The sequence below is a fragment of the Lepidothrix coronata genome, unplaced genomic scaffold, assembly GCF_001604755.1.
Source record: "Lepidothrix coronata isolate B3197 unplaced genomic scaffold, Lepidothrix_coronata-1.0 Scaffold11, whole genome shotgun sequence".
Classification (NCBI taxonomy): domain Eukaryota; kingdom Metazoa; phylum Chordata; class Aves; order Passeriformes; family Pipridae; genus Lepidothrix; species Lepidothrix coronata.
The window spans coordinates 4,027,830-4,044,422 of NW_016690191.1; the positions used below are offsets into that span (position 1 = coordinate 4,027,830).

A 16,593-nucleotide genomic window follows, 5' to 3' on the forward strand; every position below is an offset into this window, starting at 1 on the left:
TCAAAACTGAGGATGACCTTATTGTGACCTTCCAGTAGTTAAAGGGGGCTTACAAGAAAGGTGGGGACAGACTTTTTAGTAGGGCCTGTTGCTATCGGACACGGAGTAACGGTTTTAAACTGAAAGAGGATAGATTCAGACAGGATATAAGGAAGAAATACTTTTATGGTGAAGGTGGTGAGGCACTGGCACGGATTGTCCAAAGAGGTGATGGATGCCCCATGTCTGGAAACATTCAAGGTCAGGTTGGATGGGGCTCTGAGTAACCTGTTCTAGTGCAACTCATTGCTGGGGAGTTGGACTAGGTGGGCTTTAAAGGTCCCTTTCTACCCAAACTATTCTATGATTTGTATATGGTGACTGCAGGCAATCCCATATTTTCCTGTTTTTGGTGGGATTAATGCTGGTTTAACTCATTGATACAAATGAATGCCTTTGTTATGAGATCTTGAGTTACCAGTTCTGGTGCAAATATGTTTATCAGCTCTGCTGCAAAGACCTGGTCTTTGCAATAGTTTGATTCTTATTTGCTTTTCACAGATAGAAAGTTTGGCCTGAAAGTGCAGAAGGCAGAAGCCACTGATATAATACTGAGCTTGACAAGAAGAAACCTGGACCACCACCTGCCCCTCACCCACTGCCTCTGGGTCCTGAGGGTTTGTGCTTCTAATGGTGAGTGCCAGGATTTTCCTCTTTTTCTCTGTGTGATAGCTGCCAGAGTTCTTCTTTAGTCATTTCAATGCAAAGAAACATTAGTCCTGATAAGGTTAGTGTCTGCATGCACCATTAATGTACAGAATCAGGCACAAAAGCCAGAACAACCATAGAAAAAGGGGCTCCTCTAGGGGCCTATGCAGCCTTTACAGTGCATTTCATCTACAGACTATGGAAATAAAAGTGCTGTAGTGAAAAATATTCATGGCAATGATCTCCTATTCTAAAAAAAAGACAGTCAATTCTTTTGCTCTGAGATTTGGGTACTTTAAGTCTCTATGCAGCTCCCATTACCATAACAGCCAAATGTCTCACTACTGTTGATTGTATTGATCCTCAGAGCAGCTCCATGAGGAAGGAAAAACGGGTGGAGAAGCAGAGTGAGAGAAAAATCAGTTACACATTCAAGGTCCCCCAGGAAGCAGATATTAGATCCTGGTCTTCTGTCTAATATTCCCCCACCCGTGCACTCTCCCAGCTTTTCTTGGTTGGCAATGCCCTCATGTTAAATGATTCAGGCAATGGGATTTCCAGTATTCTCTCCTGGGATCATTAGAGATTCATACAGGCTTTCCCTGCTATGAAGCACTGAGCTTGTTAGCACAAATTTCCCTTTGCTCACTCTAACCCTTTCCTCTCCTTCTCCACATCCCTCACCCAGCATATAATTCTTGATGGCCATCCTGTCTGAGTCTAATATATGCATCCTGAGATTTAGCACTCCTGGCGCCCTGCCCTTCAGGTCCCTTCTCTATGTACAGGAGTTACTTTCATGCAATGGGCTCCCTCAGGCAAGCATCCAAACCTCAACACTCAACCCCTCTACCCATGATAAGCAGTATTTGAAAGGCTGAGTGTGGCTGAAAATGCAGCCAAGGCCAGAAGATGAAACGTGCCTTTATTTGGGTTTCACAGCTGCGCAGTGACCCTGGGCTGCCTCCCACACAAAATATGATCTACACACTTCCCAACTCCCTGCTTCAGTGCACCTGCATTCCAGTTCAGCTGCAGTTTTTGCAGAGGTTTTAGGATGCACATTGCAGCCTGACCTCCTTTCTGTTAATGTCAGACCCCAGAACCCCAGCTCTGCACCTTTGCTGGAGCAAGTCTATTATTCTCCAGGTACCTCCTGCACTCTCCAGATGTGCTTCCCCTCCATGAGTAGCTTTAGCTTTGTGGGCTCTGTGGCCCAGCTGGGAAGATGCAGGGGAAGTTAGGTGAAAGTCTATGTGGATGTGGTACCAAACTAGGGGATTACATGTTCCCAACCTTAAAAATTATGTTTATGGAGTGGAACTATAGGGAATTCAGAAGCATATTATACTCTGAGTGCTTAGGTATGAAAGCAAAAATGATGAGTCCTTGTTTCATCTCATGAACTAGTTCTTTACTCTGAGTTGCTCCTTTCACTATAACCAGATGTGTCTGGCTGCCCATGTCCTGCTCTGGGGCAGGATGAGTTCGAACAGCCTTGTCCTCCACCGTGTCTCTAATGAATTACAGGCAAGTGTGAATGTAGTTGGCAAGCCTTGCAAAGCTTTCCATCACAGGAGAGCTTGGCAGGGACACGGTAGGATGAGAGAAGATGATGGGCCCTCTGGCAGCTCTCTGATGACCACTGGGAGATATCTACAAAACAGCCAAAAACCAGCAGTGGGAAGGCAGCCAGCTCCCCTGGCTGCTGTTGATTACTGATCCTTTCACCTTGGTCGCTTGCATTTAATATTTCAGGGCTGTTTTTGTCCCTTCATTACACAGAGATGCTGTCTCATGGTGGGGAAGTCTTGCTAAACACCTAGTTTATGCATCAGGCATTTTTGGAATTGATTGTAAAATTTATCTATGAAAGTTCCTAGTGTGTTAACAAGCGAAGGATTAAAGGGAAAACTGGCCTAGATGAAATTAAGCTGCATTCAGAAGCACCCCTGCCCCTAAACCTCACTTCCATCCTGCTGAATAATAGCAGAGAAAGAAAACTCTGCCCTCCAAGATCCTATAAAATGAACCGTCCTCATGGAGTTGCATGTAGAAAATGTGGGATGAATTTGTCATTTTTCTGGGAGAAGACCTTATTTAATTACAATTTGTTGTCTGGAGAGTACAATACCTACAGGAAAAGGGGCTTTGGGGAACTTGAGAAAGAGCTGCAGGACTTCTTTTTCACCTGATCTTGGCTCTGGTTGCGTCCACAGACAGCTTTATGCTTCACTTTCTGTGTTTGTAAGGTGACCTGTGGAGTCCAGATGGGAGCTCAGAGAGTTCACAGCCTCAGGGGCAGCTACTCCCTTCCCCACATCTCCTCTAAAACACATTAACAGACTGCCTGCTTCAGAGCTGACTGCTTTTTTCTTTTATTGCCTTAGTTACCACAGGAACTATGCTTGGCATCAATGGAGCCATGGAGCTGCTTTTCAAAGTCATCACTCCCTACAGCAAGAGACACGTCAGGACGGTCAGGTAGGCAGAAGCCCCAGGGAACTCATCTTTCCAGGACAGCAAGAAATAAAATTTTGGTTCCACTTGAAGAGGCATAGAAATCAGAAATGTATGCAGTTTCCACTCACTTTAAATCTGCAGGTTTTTTTAAGAGGCAGAAATAGTTCCCTGAAGGACACATTAATGCCATGATTCATCATATGAATCATGCTGGTGGCCATTTGTTTGTGGTGTACCCTACACAGGGATGGCAATTTGATTGCAAGGTATCTTCCTTTGTTCCCCAGCCACAACTGGGTTTTGAGAAGCTTGTGCTGGCAGCAGACAAACTGCTTCTATTTACCCCTTAGCAAGAACCTCCTGCCACCACCAGCCTTGGGGGCAGGTACAGTGGAATCGTGGCAGTACTTGCCTCATCCTCCTTTTCCAGACAGTCATGATGATATGCAAGTCATCATGATATTTTTGAAGTATGACAGTTCTTACTAGTATCAATCTGCATCTGGTTTTAAGCCCATCCCACATATTTCAAATAGTTCTTTTCTGAAGACAGCAAGTCCATTTTATATCTCCATCTTAATGCCAAATGACCACTTCCTCAGATGCCTTTCAAGGCAAACTTTGTAATGTGGAGAACACTGCAGAAGGACACATTTCTGTGACTTGCTCTTTAAAAACAGGAGGAAGAATTTACTGCTGTGAGGTGTACCCACACAATCCCATTTGCTTAAGCAACACAGAACCTGCCAGTTCTCCTGCTGAGACGTGCAGTGGTTTGTGGACTACACTCTACTTCCTCATGCACATCTCAGCAAGGACATGGAGCATTCAGTTGGCTTTGGCTTCTGCATGGACCTGACATGGGTGAGGTCCATGGCTGGTGACCACTGAGGAAGCAGTTCCAGGCTGAGCATTGTGTGTAGGTGAGAGGGATGGACAGACACGGCACAACAGTTTGGCCACTACTTGCTTAGTTATGGTTGAAGTGGAGGCCAGTCATTCTGGGTGAGGGTACCAGTAAATAATGTCCATCCTGATGCTACCACCAAAGACTGATACTAGTTCTCCCAGTATCACCAGTTACACAATACATTGCATGGGAAGGAATTTGAATTGCAGCCGCCTTGTTGATGGGAGCCAACTAACTTTTAGCCTATGCTTTTGGCTTTCTAGTACAGTGCTAAGTACCTGGAACTGCTTCACAACTTCCGTTATCTCTTAGAGTACCTGAGACTCCTCTATGTGGTCTGTCCAAAAGTGTGATACCAGAATGTTTCCAACAGAGAGGAACTCAAAGAATATTATTGCTACAGTATTATTTCTAGGATATCTGAGCATCCTTCAACATTCCCCTAAGACCTCATGTTATAATTTTGAGATTTAGGGAGCCTGGGGAACTGCTTTGTGTATGACAGGGGTGCCCAGGATGAGTTAGACCCAGAGCTGGGCTTGAATTCTGAGGCAACCAAAAATGACTGATGGGTCCAAGCCCATGCTTAACTAAGCAAATTTCACTCAATTCCCTGGTTTCCTTCCTATGGAAGTGTTGGCTATGATTAGAATAGTGTTAGTTCTACTTCTATGGTAGCCTTATAGGTCAGGATCTGTGTGTAATAGGACTTCTGCCTCTATCAGCTCCCTGTTAAGCAATAGGACTGGCTGCATAAAGGTTTTTAAAATGAATTTTGTGCAAAAGTGCTTTTTTCCATTTGATGTTTCCTCTGGGGAAAGTGAAAAACTTGGTATCTGTCACACATTTCTTGCCTGGCTTTTTGTTGAAATTCATTTGGAGATGCAGTGAGTGCTGAGGGTTGCTGTAATGTAGGCTGCAAAGTAGTCTAGAATACTCACTTATAAGAAGAAAGAGAAAGAAATAGCCTTCAGAAAAACACGTTGTTTTTGTTTTCAATTATTCCGGATTGTCAATATGCAATATTTAGCTTTTTCTTCCTTTTATCTGATATACAAGAATTGTTTTAAACTCTTCAGTGGACCTTTTTTCCATTCGGGACACAGACACACATCAGAAGAGCAAACCCAAAATTGTTCTCAATAAAACCTCAGGTTTACTGCTAATAAGCCTTTTTATTTATTACTGAAAAGCTTTTATTTTCCCTTTGAAAAAAGGTATCTCATACATTAATTGTTGTCTAGCTGAGCTTGTCATTGCTAGTTCAGTTTCCTATTTATCTTTCTATTTCCTAAAATATTTGTGCTTTTCTTAAAACATATTTGTATGAGTGTGCAATCAGAGCATAAAATCTTTCTGTGACCTAGCTCACAGAAAAGGTGATTTGGCTCCCACTTACACGTGGTCTAATGAACAAGAACTGTAAATCAGCTGAAGCCTGGTGGCCACTCAGCTGGCCTGGCCAAGGTTCAGAGCAGGGCCTTTTGTTTCGTAACTGGGAGCGCCTGAGAAGGTCAATGGCAGAGTGGAGACAGTCTGTTTCACATCAGAAGAACAACACAAACCTGTTTTGTTTTAATTCACACTTGCAACCCGGTTCACAACATCAGTTTCTTACTATTCAGTAGAAATTGTTCTTGCTTGCAGTCCATTTGGGAGCACTGCTCTCACTGGGGAAAGTGGCTCCAGGAGATTTTGACAAAGAATTTAGGTCTTGAGACTAGAAGTATAGACTGCAGGGTGGGCTACAGGTCTTCTTTCCCAGTTTTAGGAAATGCCTCAGATAGCTATGCTATGAAAATCCCAAGCATCTTTACAGTTCATCAGAAATTGAGGTGGGTACACGTGAAATTGTCCTTCTATGTTTTGAGTTGCTCTAGCCATAAATTTGTGAAGTGACTGGGGTAGGGAGCTTATAGGTGGGTTTTCTGAAATTGGGAAAAAGGATAAAAAAGAGTCATGTGCTTTGTCTAGCCCAGCGCGTGCTCCTGGCAATCTGACACTGGTGCAGATCTTCCCATAGTTGCTGTGGCTGTGCTGAAATCTGGAGTGGGGTATTTTGGTGTAGTTGCTCACAAAAACATCTGCGTCTTTTTTGGTATTAGTATGGAACTCGTAGAGAACACTAGTCTATAACCTGCCTACAGAGGAAAACTCCAGTGTCGTCCCTGAAGTCCTCTGAGCCTCGCTTTGTATTTGCTCTTGATACCTTCTCTCCACTTCATAACTATGTGCCACCATGGTTTGCCTTTCTGCTGGGAAGGAACAGCTGGCAACTGTGGGAGCTGAGATTACCCTTGCTCTCTGATCAGCTGCCAGGAATGCAGCATTGAAAATGCACCACTTCTCTTGTGGGTACACTCGTGTTCCCCTGTTCTGGGCAGCAGCAGGACCAAGGTCACTTTAAGAATCTGCCCTGGAGAGTGCCCTGTGAGAGCTATTTATTTAGCCAGCTAAGATGTGGAAACTAGATACAGAGTTCTATTTATTTTTCCCAGTGGCAAAGCTCTGGGTTATTTAGAAATAGTCTCCCCATGCTCCAATTGACCTTCTCTGGGTATATGCCAAGTATCTCTGATTCCCCTGGGACTGTGACTCATGGACTTTATGGGCTTTAGTTAGGCATTTGAGGTCTTCAGGTTGCTGGTGCCATAATTGTAGATCTTTCCAGAACTACCCATATCTGAGGTAAAAGCTACATGGAAAAAACCACAAAACTCTCTGAGATATAGAGATCTCTTGAGTTAACCACCATGAAATCCAAGTGAGTCAGAGATTCAAGGCTGTCTTGCCCATCTCTCATGATGCTGTGCTGCGGAAAAGGTTTTCTGATACCTTTTGCAGGGACAGTTTAAAATAAAACCAGATAACGTTCTGTTTCTCTCAGCTCTGTTTATGTCAGTAGCTGGGATATCTGATATGAGTGTGTGTGGGACGCTCAAATCTTCACTCCATCAACACCTTCTCTAATGTAGCATCTCTGATGCCTCACACAGTGCAATGGTCACTGCTCTTTTCACCTTTCATCTTAATTACTCCCCATTTGTTCCATAGCTTCTACCCTTCTCCTGCTTTCCAGTGTCCCTTTCAACACTGTTGCTTGTTTTCCCAGCTTACTTGTTCTGAGAGATATTTGGATGTGTTGTAGGATGTGGAATGTGACAGTGGAAGAATGCTCTCTAGTCAACCAGGATCCGGGTCTGTTCCATATGGGTCTCCAGGTTGTCAAGTATTAGGTATCCTCATCAATGGCTTTGGAGGCTGTGTGTTTGTGCCTACATGATGTGCAGGCTCTTCTAGGACTCCTCAAGTTGAAGATAAAGTATCAAAGTGGCTGAAAATAAAGAACCAGGTTTTATTCTCCTTTCATATGAGGAAGACCTGTGCTTTAGAAAATGGCAAATGGTGGGATGACAAGTGTCTGCGTCGTTCCCTCCATTATGTTTCCTTTTTCTTCTGTTAAAAGATTGGTGGGCAGTTTTATTAAAGCAATTTGAAGAGTCTTTTAAAATGTCTTTATTTCTCAAAGCCCTATGAGTACATCTATTTATCATACTGAGCAGAGTGGCTCATGGTAATTGTTCACATAAACCTTGTATGAGAGATTGCAACAAGAGTGAGTATTTGTCAGAAATAAAAACTCTTTCTGTGAGTATTCACAATACTTGGCTTTCTACACTGGGCTGTTCCAGTAAAGTTTGACTACTTAATTAAAAGTAGAAAGTGAATAAAAAAGGTCTGGGAATGGCGCCAAATTAATTCACTAGAAAATGTGATATGCAGAAATTATCTGCCTTTGCTCATGTCCAGCATTAACCACTTCTGACATTTGATCACAATTCTTCTTATGTTTGGTGCTTATTGGATAGTCCCAGCTCCTCAGAGGCTTGCTGATAATCTCCCTTTTCATTAAAGGGAGGAAATCCTTCAGTGTAACTCTATTCCACCTGAGGTGGATATCTGGATTCCTCACATACTAAAGGGAAAAAGAAGCAAATTCTCTTCACATGTGGCAAGTGTTTACCTCCAGAAAGTGAGGTGTCATAAAAATGTTTATTTCTCTCTGTGAAGTGGAGGATGAGTCTGGAGTGGGCAACTTGGAAGTAGCACGATGGGTATTCAAGCCTGGGTCAGGTAGATGGTTGCTGAGAGAGTTTCAGAAAATGGTGTCCTCTCCAACTGGTGTCAGGGCTCAAAACCCAGGAGGAAGGAGAATATCACAAGTTATGCATCTTTTCTTTGCTGATAAACACTCAGGAGTGATTTGAGGTGGGGAATGACTCGTGAATCTGAAACGTGCAAGAATAATGATGGCACGGTTGCTATGGTCTTGAAGTGATTCCTGTACCACATACTTCTGTCACAGGGTGAGCTGAAAGGAAGATTTTTACTGGAGTATAGAAAGCAGAGCTCATGCAAATTAAGAGAGGAATATCAGGGTGATCAGGAGAGAACATCTAAAGCTAAAAGCCATATTTAATCAGATATTATGCCAGACTGACCAAGGAGAATACAAATATCCTGGAAATTATGAAGATATAAGTTAACAGGCTGTATGTAGCTTCAAATTAGGCTTTGAATAAAGGAACATATATATTGCTCTGCTTTTTTAGAACACTTTTTTGCATACAACTGGGATTCTGTTTTCTCATCTTGAAACTGGTGCTTTTGAAGCAAGATAAAATCTAAGTGTTGAGCCCACAGTGTTGAAAAGTGTCCAAGGTGCCACATCAACAAATGCTTGTACAAGTGATCTCCTGTGACCTTAAAACCGACAGAAGAAACCAGAACGACAGTGGCTATGTCTGGTTTAGACAGAGAGAGGAGACGTGTCGTGGGGATGACCCCAACACTAGACTTATCTCTTCTGTTAAGAATGATGGAGAGGCACATGGAAGAGATCCAACCACAAATGTACTCTAAACCCCAGAGCAGGCAGTTAGATTTTCCCTATCCTTAATCCTGAATAACTTCTTGCTGGTACCATGTACGTTTACTGCAATTCCATCCCCTGGATTGGACTAAAGTTTCAGCTGCTCTCTGCTAGAATAGAATATGCAACATATCTGGCCATTACCAGACAGTATTTTGAGAAAGAGAAGAAACTCAATGTACTGACATGGTGATTGGTTTCTTTGCAACCTGATATGGAAGCTGCTGTGATGGGTTCTTTGTTTATTTGGCAATGGCTCCTGATAGAAGATCAAAAGTAGATAATTCTTAATGCCTCTTGTTGGTCTGTGTTTTGCCATTAATCATGTTGAGCAGTCTGGATATTTAATTGGAAAGTAACACATGATTCTATTGGAATGTGGTCAGAATTAGTCAATGCTTTGAGAATAAGCAGATACTATTTAGTTCACTTGATCCCTGTAGAAAATTCACAGGAAGGGCCAAAATATTTCTGTTGAGCTATGTCACAACTAAATGACATGCTTTTCATCTGACCTTGGTATCATAGGATTTATCCTAGAATTCCTGCTAAATAAAACTAGTAAATACCGTCCTGAACAAGATGATGCCAGCAACAAAAGAAAGAGGGTTGTCTGGAAAATTTTTTTATAAAAAGTGTCTCTTCAACTTGAGTAAAATCTCAGATAACATGAAGCAGGGATGGTTGCATCACTAAGATAGGTAAATAAACCCTACTGTGCAAATTTAATGCAATGAGCCATTGTAATAGAAGAAATTATCTTGGAGCCAAAGGTGTCCCAGTTTCATGCAGTTCCTTCTCTTCTGTTCTTTTTACGGTCTGTGTGATTTCTCTCAAAGAATGACCTGTTCTAATATTAATAATAAGTTACAAAATCTCATTTCAGACTGATGCTATCTCAGTGCTGCTTTGCAGAACAAATAGAGTTGCATTTCAGAATTACATTTTACTGGCATTGTACTGTTAATAGCAGTAGATGGGAGAAATTGGAAAATTAAGAGGTAGAGGCAAGGAAAAAAGAGATGCTTTCACGTTAGATTTGAAAATAGATGAAGAATTGATGAGGCAGAGAGGAATACCATCCACCAAGGTTATTCCACAGGTCTGGACAAACAAGTTACACACAGAAATCCTGGTGCCATCTCTTGGTAGCCTTTGGTATGAGAAGTTTTACCACAGATGTACCTGCCTATGTGGCATGAAAAAATTGGTGAATGAGCATTATATAAAGAGAAATCCACTTCTAAGCTTAACTTGATATGTCATGGAAAGGGGGGAACTCATTTAGTAAGACTATTATTTTGAAAGGGATGTTTGCTTTTTTCTTTTAGTTACAGCTTATGTTTTACATCTATTTCAGGTCACAGTTTGAAAGAGAAACAATGCTTTCAACTGAAGGCCTTACTTTGCCTGCCCATTATTTCTTCCCCTTTGGTGAGCTAGTGGGTTATATTTGGAAGGATGGTATGAGGGCAAGTCGCTGCTGTTCTCAAGTTCGTGACTTTTCACACCCAGTGGCTATGGCAGATGCAGTTCATGGCTGACCTCACATCATGGCTTTGAGTATGTCTATACTGCAGGCAGCTCTGAGTTTGTTGGGGGGGAGATTCTCTCTGCCTGAGCTTTAATCTACCTCATTGTGCTAGCAACTGCTAAGGTTTGCAGCAGGGCCCCCAGTGTGGACTACCCAAGCATCTTAGGACATATTATCCACTCTGGGAGTATTATTCATGTTGCTATATCTGTCTCAGTCTTGGTCTTTGTTCTAGATTAAAGCTAACACTTGAGTGCCTCACTGCATTGCAATGTCACTGCCTTTTAGAACCTCTCTGAGGGGTATATCCCACATAGCCCTGGAAACTACTGTCAGTCGCACCCAAATGGGAGGTGTGACTTGATTTCATACATCAGTTACATTTCTGAGTGTTTCTCATAGTTAAATGAATTATTAATGTTAATAATGTTTTTTTGCAGCTGGATATGATAGTCCCCCCATTGAAGGTTAGCTCAAGACTAAATGCAGCACAGGAAGAACAGAGTGGAATTAATTAAAATTTAAAGAAATTAAAACAGAGTTAGAAGGATTACAAAATATTTCATAATTTATGAAGAAATCAAGGGTTTGGCATGCCTTCTGGAAGCTGGAGGGTTATCTGTGGGATGAGGAGTGTGTAAGCTGCTTCTGATCTGGAGGCGTAGAGAGAAGTTTTGCACCAGTGGTGGTGGGGCTATAAAAGTAAAGAAGGCAAAAAGTATGATGGTAGGAGACAAAAGATCTTTCATGTCTGAATTGCTAATCTGAGACATGGTTATTGTGGGCAAGTCACCTGAGATCAGACTTTTCATATGCTCAGTGCATACACTTAAACCCTCACATTTCTCATATTTCTTAGCCTTACTAAGGGTAGTGAGGGTGCACTCAGTTCTGTCTGAGGCATTCAGTAAGGACAGAGATAGATAGGAAGGGAAATGAGAAAGGGGAGAGAAAAGCAGTAGTGAATTTGTGAGAGGTTTTATGCTCAGGCAGGATGCAGTTGAAGTGGACTGTGGAGTGAATGTGGAGCTGGCAGAGTGAGGAGAGGATTGAGCAACATGGTTATGTGACCTTGTAAACAAGTTTGAGGTGGATGTTAAGTGCCAAGGCTTTCAAGAAGCATCAGCCCAGCAGCCCTGGGGGACTGGCAGAAAGGTATTTCTAGCAAAGTCTATCTGAATGTGCTTGGAGAGGTGATGAACAGGTACCCAACCTTCCTGTTTGCCTGCATTTGTTTTCCTGTATCAAGGAGACAATGAAAGAATCCCCCCTTGGAAATCACTGAGTTGGGTAATGACGTGAATCTCTGATAGAGGCCAGAGAGTGAGCAGATAAAGCTGAAGGCACTCACTCGAGTGTCAGCACGTGTGAGAGCCCAGGAATCTCTTCTCCTTTGGCTTTCACTTGGTTTATTGCCATTTCTCCTCCCACCCAGAAGCCTGTTCCCCTTATGAAGGGGGCAGAAAGCAGCTATGAAATCCTCCTCAGAAAAGCTTTTGGTCCAAAAGTAGACAAGGAAAATGTGGAAAAAACAATGAAAGGAAACAGTAGCGCAGAGCTTCTACAGCAGCACTGTGTACCATGCTGTCCCTACAAGGAAAGCAGCCCTAAGAATTTCCTGTGATTGCTGAGGCTTTTTTTCATCTCCACCAGTGCTGGCAATGCTGGCAGGTGGAGTGTAAGCCAGTCTCTAGAACTATCAGTGGTTTTAAAGCACAGCAGTGATTAGACCTGCCCTGAGCAGAGTTAAATGACACAGTGTCAAAGCCCTTAGCAACAGCCTTTCTGCAGTAGGATTCCCCGTCCTGATAGCACTGTTGGAGCCACACCAGCTGTAGCAGCAGCAGGGTAGCTGGTTTTAGAGATACAGAGACAACACAAGAGACTCATTTCCAATGGGAGAGAGAGAGATCTCCACAGCCTTCACAGTCTTTCAGGCTCTTTTGAGTAGGTATCAAACACTGATTATAGAGAATAAAAGAGATAAAATAAATACTAGAGTATTTACTGAGTGCAGGTGAAATGAGTTTTTGGGGAGAGGAGGTTTTGTAACAGCAGTGCCACAAGGCTCTGCTGCACAGGGCTCTGGCTCACTAACACTGGCAGGGCTCTTCTCGATCTCTTTATCTGTAGGGCAACACTTGGAATGGCAGCAATGCCAGTAAAATCTGTAAATAAACCCAGAGTTGAGCTGCTGTGGGATGTGTTTGGAGACAGGGCTTGGAAGGTGAAGGAGAGAACCTGAAAACTTGAAGTGACTGGTGAGGAAGAACAGGGCTGCCGATTCCCAGTATGGCTGCAGCTCTGGGCCTGGAATGGAAACTCCCCCTGAAGTGTAAACCTTGGAAAGGTCATGCCTCTGAGACAGAGATTTTGCTGTCAGGCTCAGCAAAAGCCAGATTATTGCAGAACACAAAAGAGACAACCATCCCATATCTTTGGCACATCTACTCCATGTGTTTCTTCCCATCCTGTGTTAAAGGGATCCAGTCTGGACGTTGTGTGGACCATAGGGCATACATTGCAATGGCACAACAGTTCTCACTGTCTACTCAAAAGCTTAATTTCCTCCTTATTTTTCATTGTTGCTTTAAATCACACATATCTGTGGTTATTCCAGCTTTCACCACCTTCCAGATTTTACTGTGCAGAAAAAAACAAAGGCACGTGGCAGAACCATCCAAGTAATGCTCAGAATTTTTACTGTGTTTTAATTATTTATCCCTATTACTTCATTCCTGTATATACAAATGAAGTTCTCCCAGCCTTGGCTTTGATATTGTCTGTTTTCAGATCCCAGAATTTGGCTTGAATATATCAGATGGAAACTTTCCAATGGAAGGAGAGAGGAAAACAAACCCCTAACTTTTATTACTTAAGCTTCTGCAAATTACTGCTTCAAAAAGCCCCTGCAGTTATGCCAGTGTGACATTGCAGCTTTCAAACAGCAAATATCAAGAGAATTTGACCCAGTACTTGCTGCATTGTGACATTTATTGACTTTCGCTTCCTTTTAAATCCTCTGGCTAAATGTTTTGAAGAACAAGCACCAGCAGTAAGATGTGGCCAGATTATTGCTTAATAAGGAATTATACATGTGCAACTGAACAAATTCATAAGTCTGTGGCTGGCTGGATCAGCCACAACAGCCAGATGCTGCTTTACAACCAGGCTTACACTCTCCATGGTGGTGTAGTGACCTGTGCTGCAACTGAGGGTGGTGTGTCCAAATCTCCTTGCTTGAAGATGTGGGGATGAAAGCCAAGGCTGTGTTTTGGCTTCCCCTGGCATTGCAGGCTTCCTGCATCCTCACAAAGTCTGAATGCATCCTGCATGTTGAACCTCAGGCACCAGCTGGGCAAAGTGCTGTGTTGAAGGCAACATGGGTGATCTAGCATATAAAGCTATTTCTCTGACTCTTGTGCATACTGGCGAAATAAATAAACATCTCATTATTTCTCAGGACCCTGCCTATGCCATTCCCATTTCTGTCTTATATATGCTGTTGTTCTTTGAAATGCTAGATATCTTGAGGTCCTGTGGTTGCAGAGAGCCTCATCTCTGACCTGCAGTCTGCAGGTTTCCTTTCCTGCAGTAAGATGTCCTACTTCTGCCTGAGCTGTGGACATGAGGACAGGACAAGGACATATTCACAGCGGGTGTTGGGATGGTGGTGCCTCTGCTGCTGTTGGAGGTGGTGGTTCAGCCTGCTTGCAGGGACAGCTTCTGCAGAAGATGCATCCTCCTTTGCAGCATCTATCTCGTTTTGTGTGAATCTGATCACACATCCTCAGATGACTCTGTTGCCTTCCCTATGGCAGCCTGGGGGTCTTATGTCCAGAAAGCTGCTGCAGGGCAGTGTGAAAACTGCCTGCTTTCCACACCTCGGCTCTTTTTCCTGCAGAGATATATCTCAATATATATTACACAATGCAGCAGTATCCCCATTCCCCCCTCACCTGCCCAGCAAGACAGAAACCACAGAATTGCAGAGGGAATTGAAGAGCAAGATGGCTTTTTCCTGCTAAACCTTTATTGAAAATCCCAGGCAAATTAATAAGCTTTTCTCCCTGCTCTGCAATTGCAACATTTATTTTCCCAAAGACTTCATGCTTACTATATTTTCCTGTGGCAAAACTAGTCACTACTGTCCCTTTCTAACACCATTCTACATGTGTTTTGCAACCTTCTGTTTCAACAACACATGGTGGGTAAAATGGACATTTGTTTAGCATAAAAGACAGATTAAAAACTGGCTGTTGCTATTGACTGAAGGGACTCGGGTGAGACCTAAGTTTTCTGAAAGAATGTTGAGATTTTCAGAGATATTTAGGTGTGCGAAGATGAAAGGGAATGTAACCATAACAGAAAACCTCTCAGCAGGTTAATGGATTAACTTGTACTGTTAAAAGGCAGTTCTGACCTCAGTATACAAAAGAGCTTTGAAAAATCCTGCTGAGTGCTACCTGCATGTTTAGACATAAAAATGCCTTTTAAATTCAGATCAAGATGCCTATTGTGAATCTGTAAGAGAATGTTGCTTTGTGTTTCTCAAGCATGTTTATGCATTGTTCTCAATTTGAGACTGATTTAATAGTACCAATTAAGCTCAGTATTGTGTGCACACGTGGCATACAAATGAATACCCCAGTATTTCCAAGCATCTTCCTGTTTGGCAGCATCAGTTAGGACCAACAAACTGTAAAGTGCCCAGTTCACACTAAATTCCCTGTTGAAAGGCTACGTGTGTATGTATTGAAGGAACACAATCATTAGAAAGGTTGAAAAGTGGGAATAGATGGAAACCAGGAAAAAATTGTTGACAGAGTCTGCATATTTTCTTCTGTATATTTTGTTGAAATTCAACTTGCATATGAGCTTTTCAGGCAGCTCTAACTCTGAACACCATCCTTTGGGATTTAGGTAAGAGTAATATATAGAAACTGCCTGACCTGTGTGCATAACAGGGGAAATGATGTTTACCTCCTTGGGAAGCACATGGGGATTGATAAATGTGTTGCATGCAAGAAGATTAATTGCACTGATATCTTTTTGCACTTGCTCCCTGCTGCAGATGGGGGCGTAACACTGCTGTCAGAGCTGCAGCTGACGTGCAAAGAACTGCTCCCACATTCAAACCACGGCCTTTGTACCACAGGCTGTAGCTGCACACTCACCAAGAGCAGGGCTGAGTGGGGCTGTAGGGTTATGTTATGACATTATTGCCAGTTCACAGCCACCCAAGTTGAACCTTGTCACGCAGCACAGGGAGAACAATTCCAGCAGCTACGCTTGCATGATGCAGCTTCTTGCTCTGGCATATTCAAAAAAAACATCTTCCCTAGAGATTTTAAACTTCGAGTTTCTTTGGCTGGACTTTATGGATGTGCTTCATCTGAATAGGACCAGGGGGGAAGTGAAGTGCAGTATAAACACAAACTGATGGATCTATTTCTAGAGCCTTGTAATATGGAAACGGTACCATTAGATTAAAAAGAACAAACACAGTTTTTCATCTTGTGTTCAATATAAGTCATTCCTTCTTTTATTCTGAAACATCTGACTTTTGCTTAAAGAAAAGTCTGACACACAAGTCAGCCTTCTTTCTTGGAAGACATCAAGGAAGATGGTGCTTTCTCTTCATATTTCATGTACTTTTCAAGTTTCTTCTACTGTACACATTTTTTAAATTAGCTTCTCTGAAAGATGTTTTATTTCTTTGGTTAGAAAGACAAACCAAACAAAAAACCTTAAACAAAACAAACCTCAAAATTCTAAGCAGAGAAGCTGTAGGAATGGCTGCAATGAAAGCTCAGGTTTTCCATCCATTGCAGCAGCCCTGCAGAAAAGGTGGCTGTTTCGAACACCTCTGCTTCACAGCTCAAGAGCACCTTTCATTACAAAGTGCTTTTTAAAGATGTTGTACCCTGAGATTACTGCTGCCTTAGAAATGGTTTGTACTAACTAGTAGTCAAGGAGAACTACAGATCTTAGCCTTGATTACTTTGAAACCAGCCTCCCTTTTATGCTCTCAAATAGCTCTGGGCACAAGCAGTGACATGTTAG

The 16,593-nt window shown here is 42.6% G+C and overlaps 1 protein-coding gene across 1 annotated transcript in view; it reads left to right on the plus strand.

The window, feature by feature from the left end:
• Window positions 1-134: 134 nt before the first annotated feature.
• Window positions 135-16,593, plus strand: part of AGBL1 (ATP/GTP binding protein like 1) — a 249,268-nt gene continuing 232,809 nt past the window's right edge. Inside the window, exons 1-3 of the mRNA XM_017805280.1 lie at window positions 135-240; window positions 541-672; window positions 3,078-3,171. Coding sequence (XP_017660769.1) covers window positions 222-240; window positions 541-672; window positions 3,078-3,171 — 245 coding nt within the window. The 5' untranslated portion in view covers window positions 135-221. The remainder of the gene's footprint in view (window positions 241-540; window positions 673-3,077; window positions 3,172-16,593) is intronic.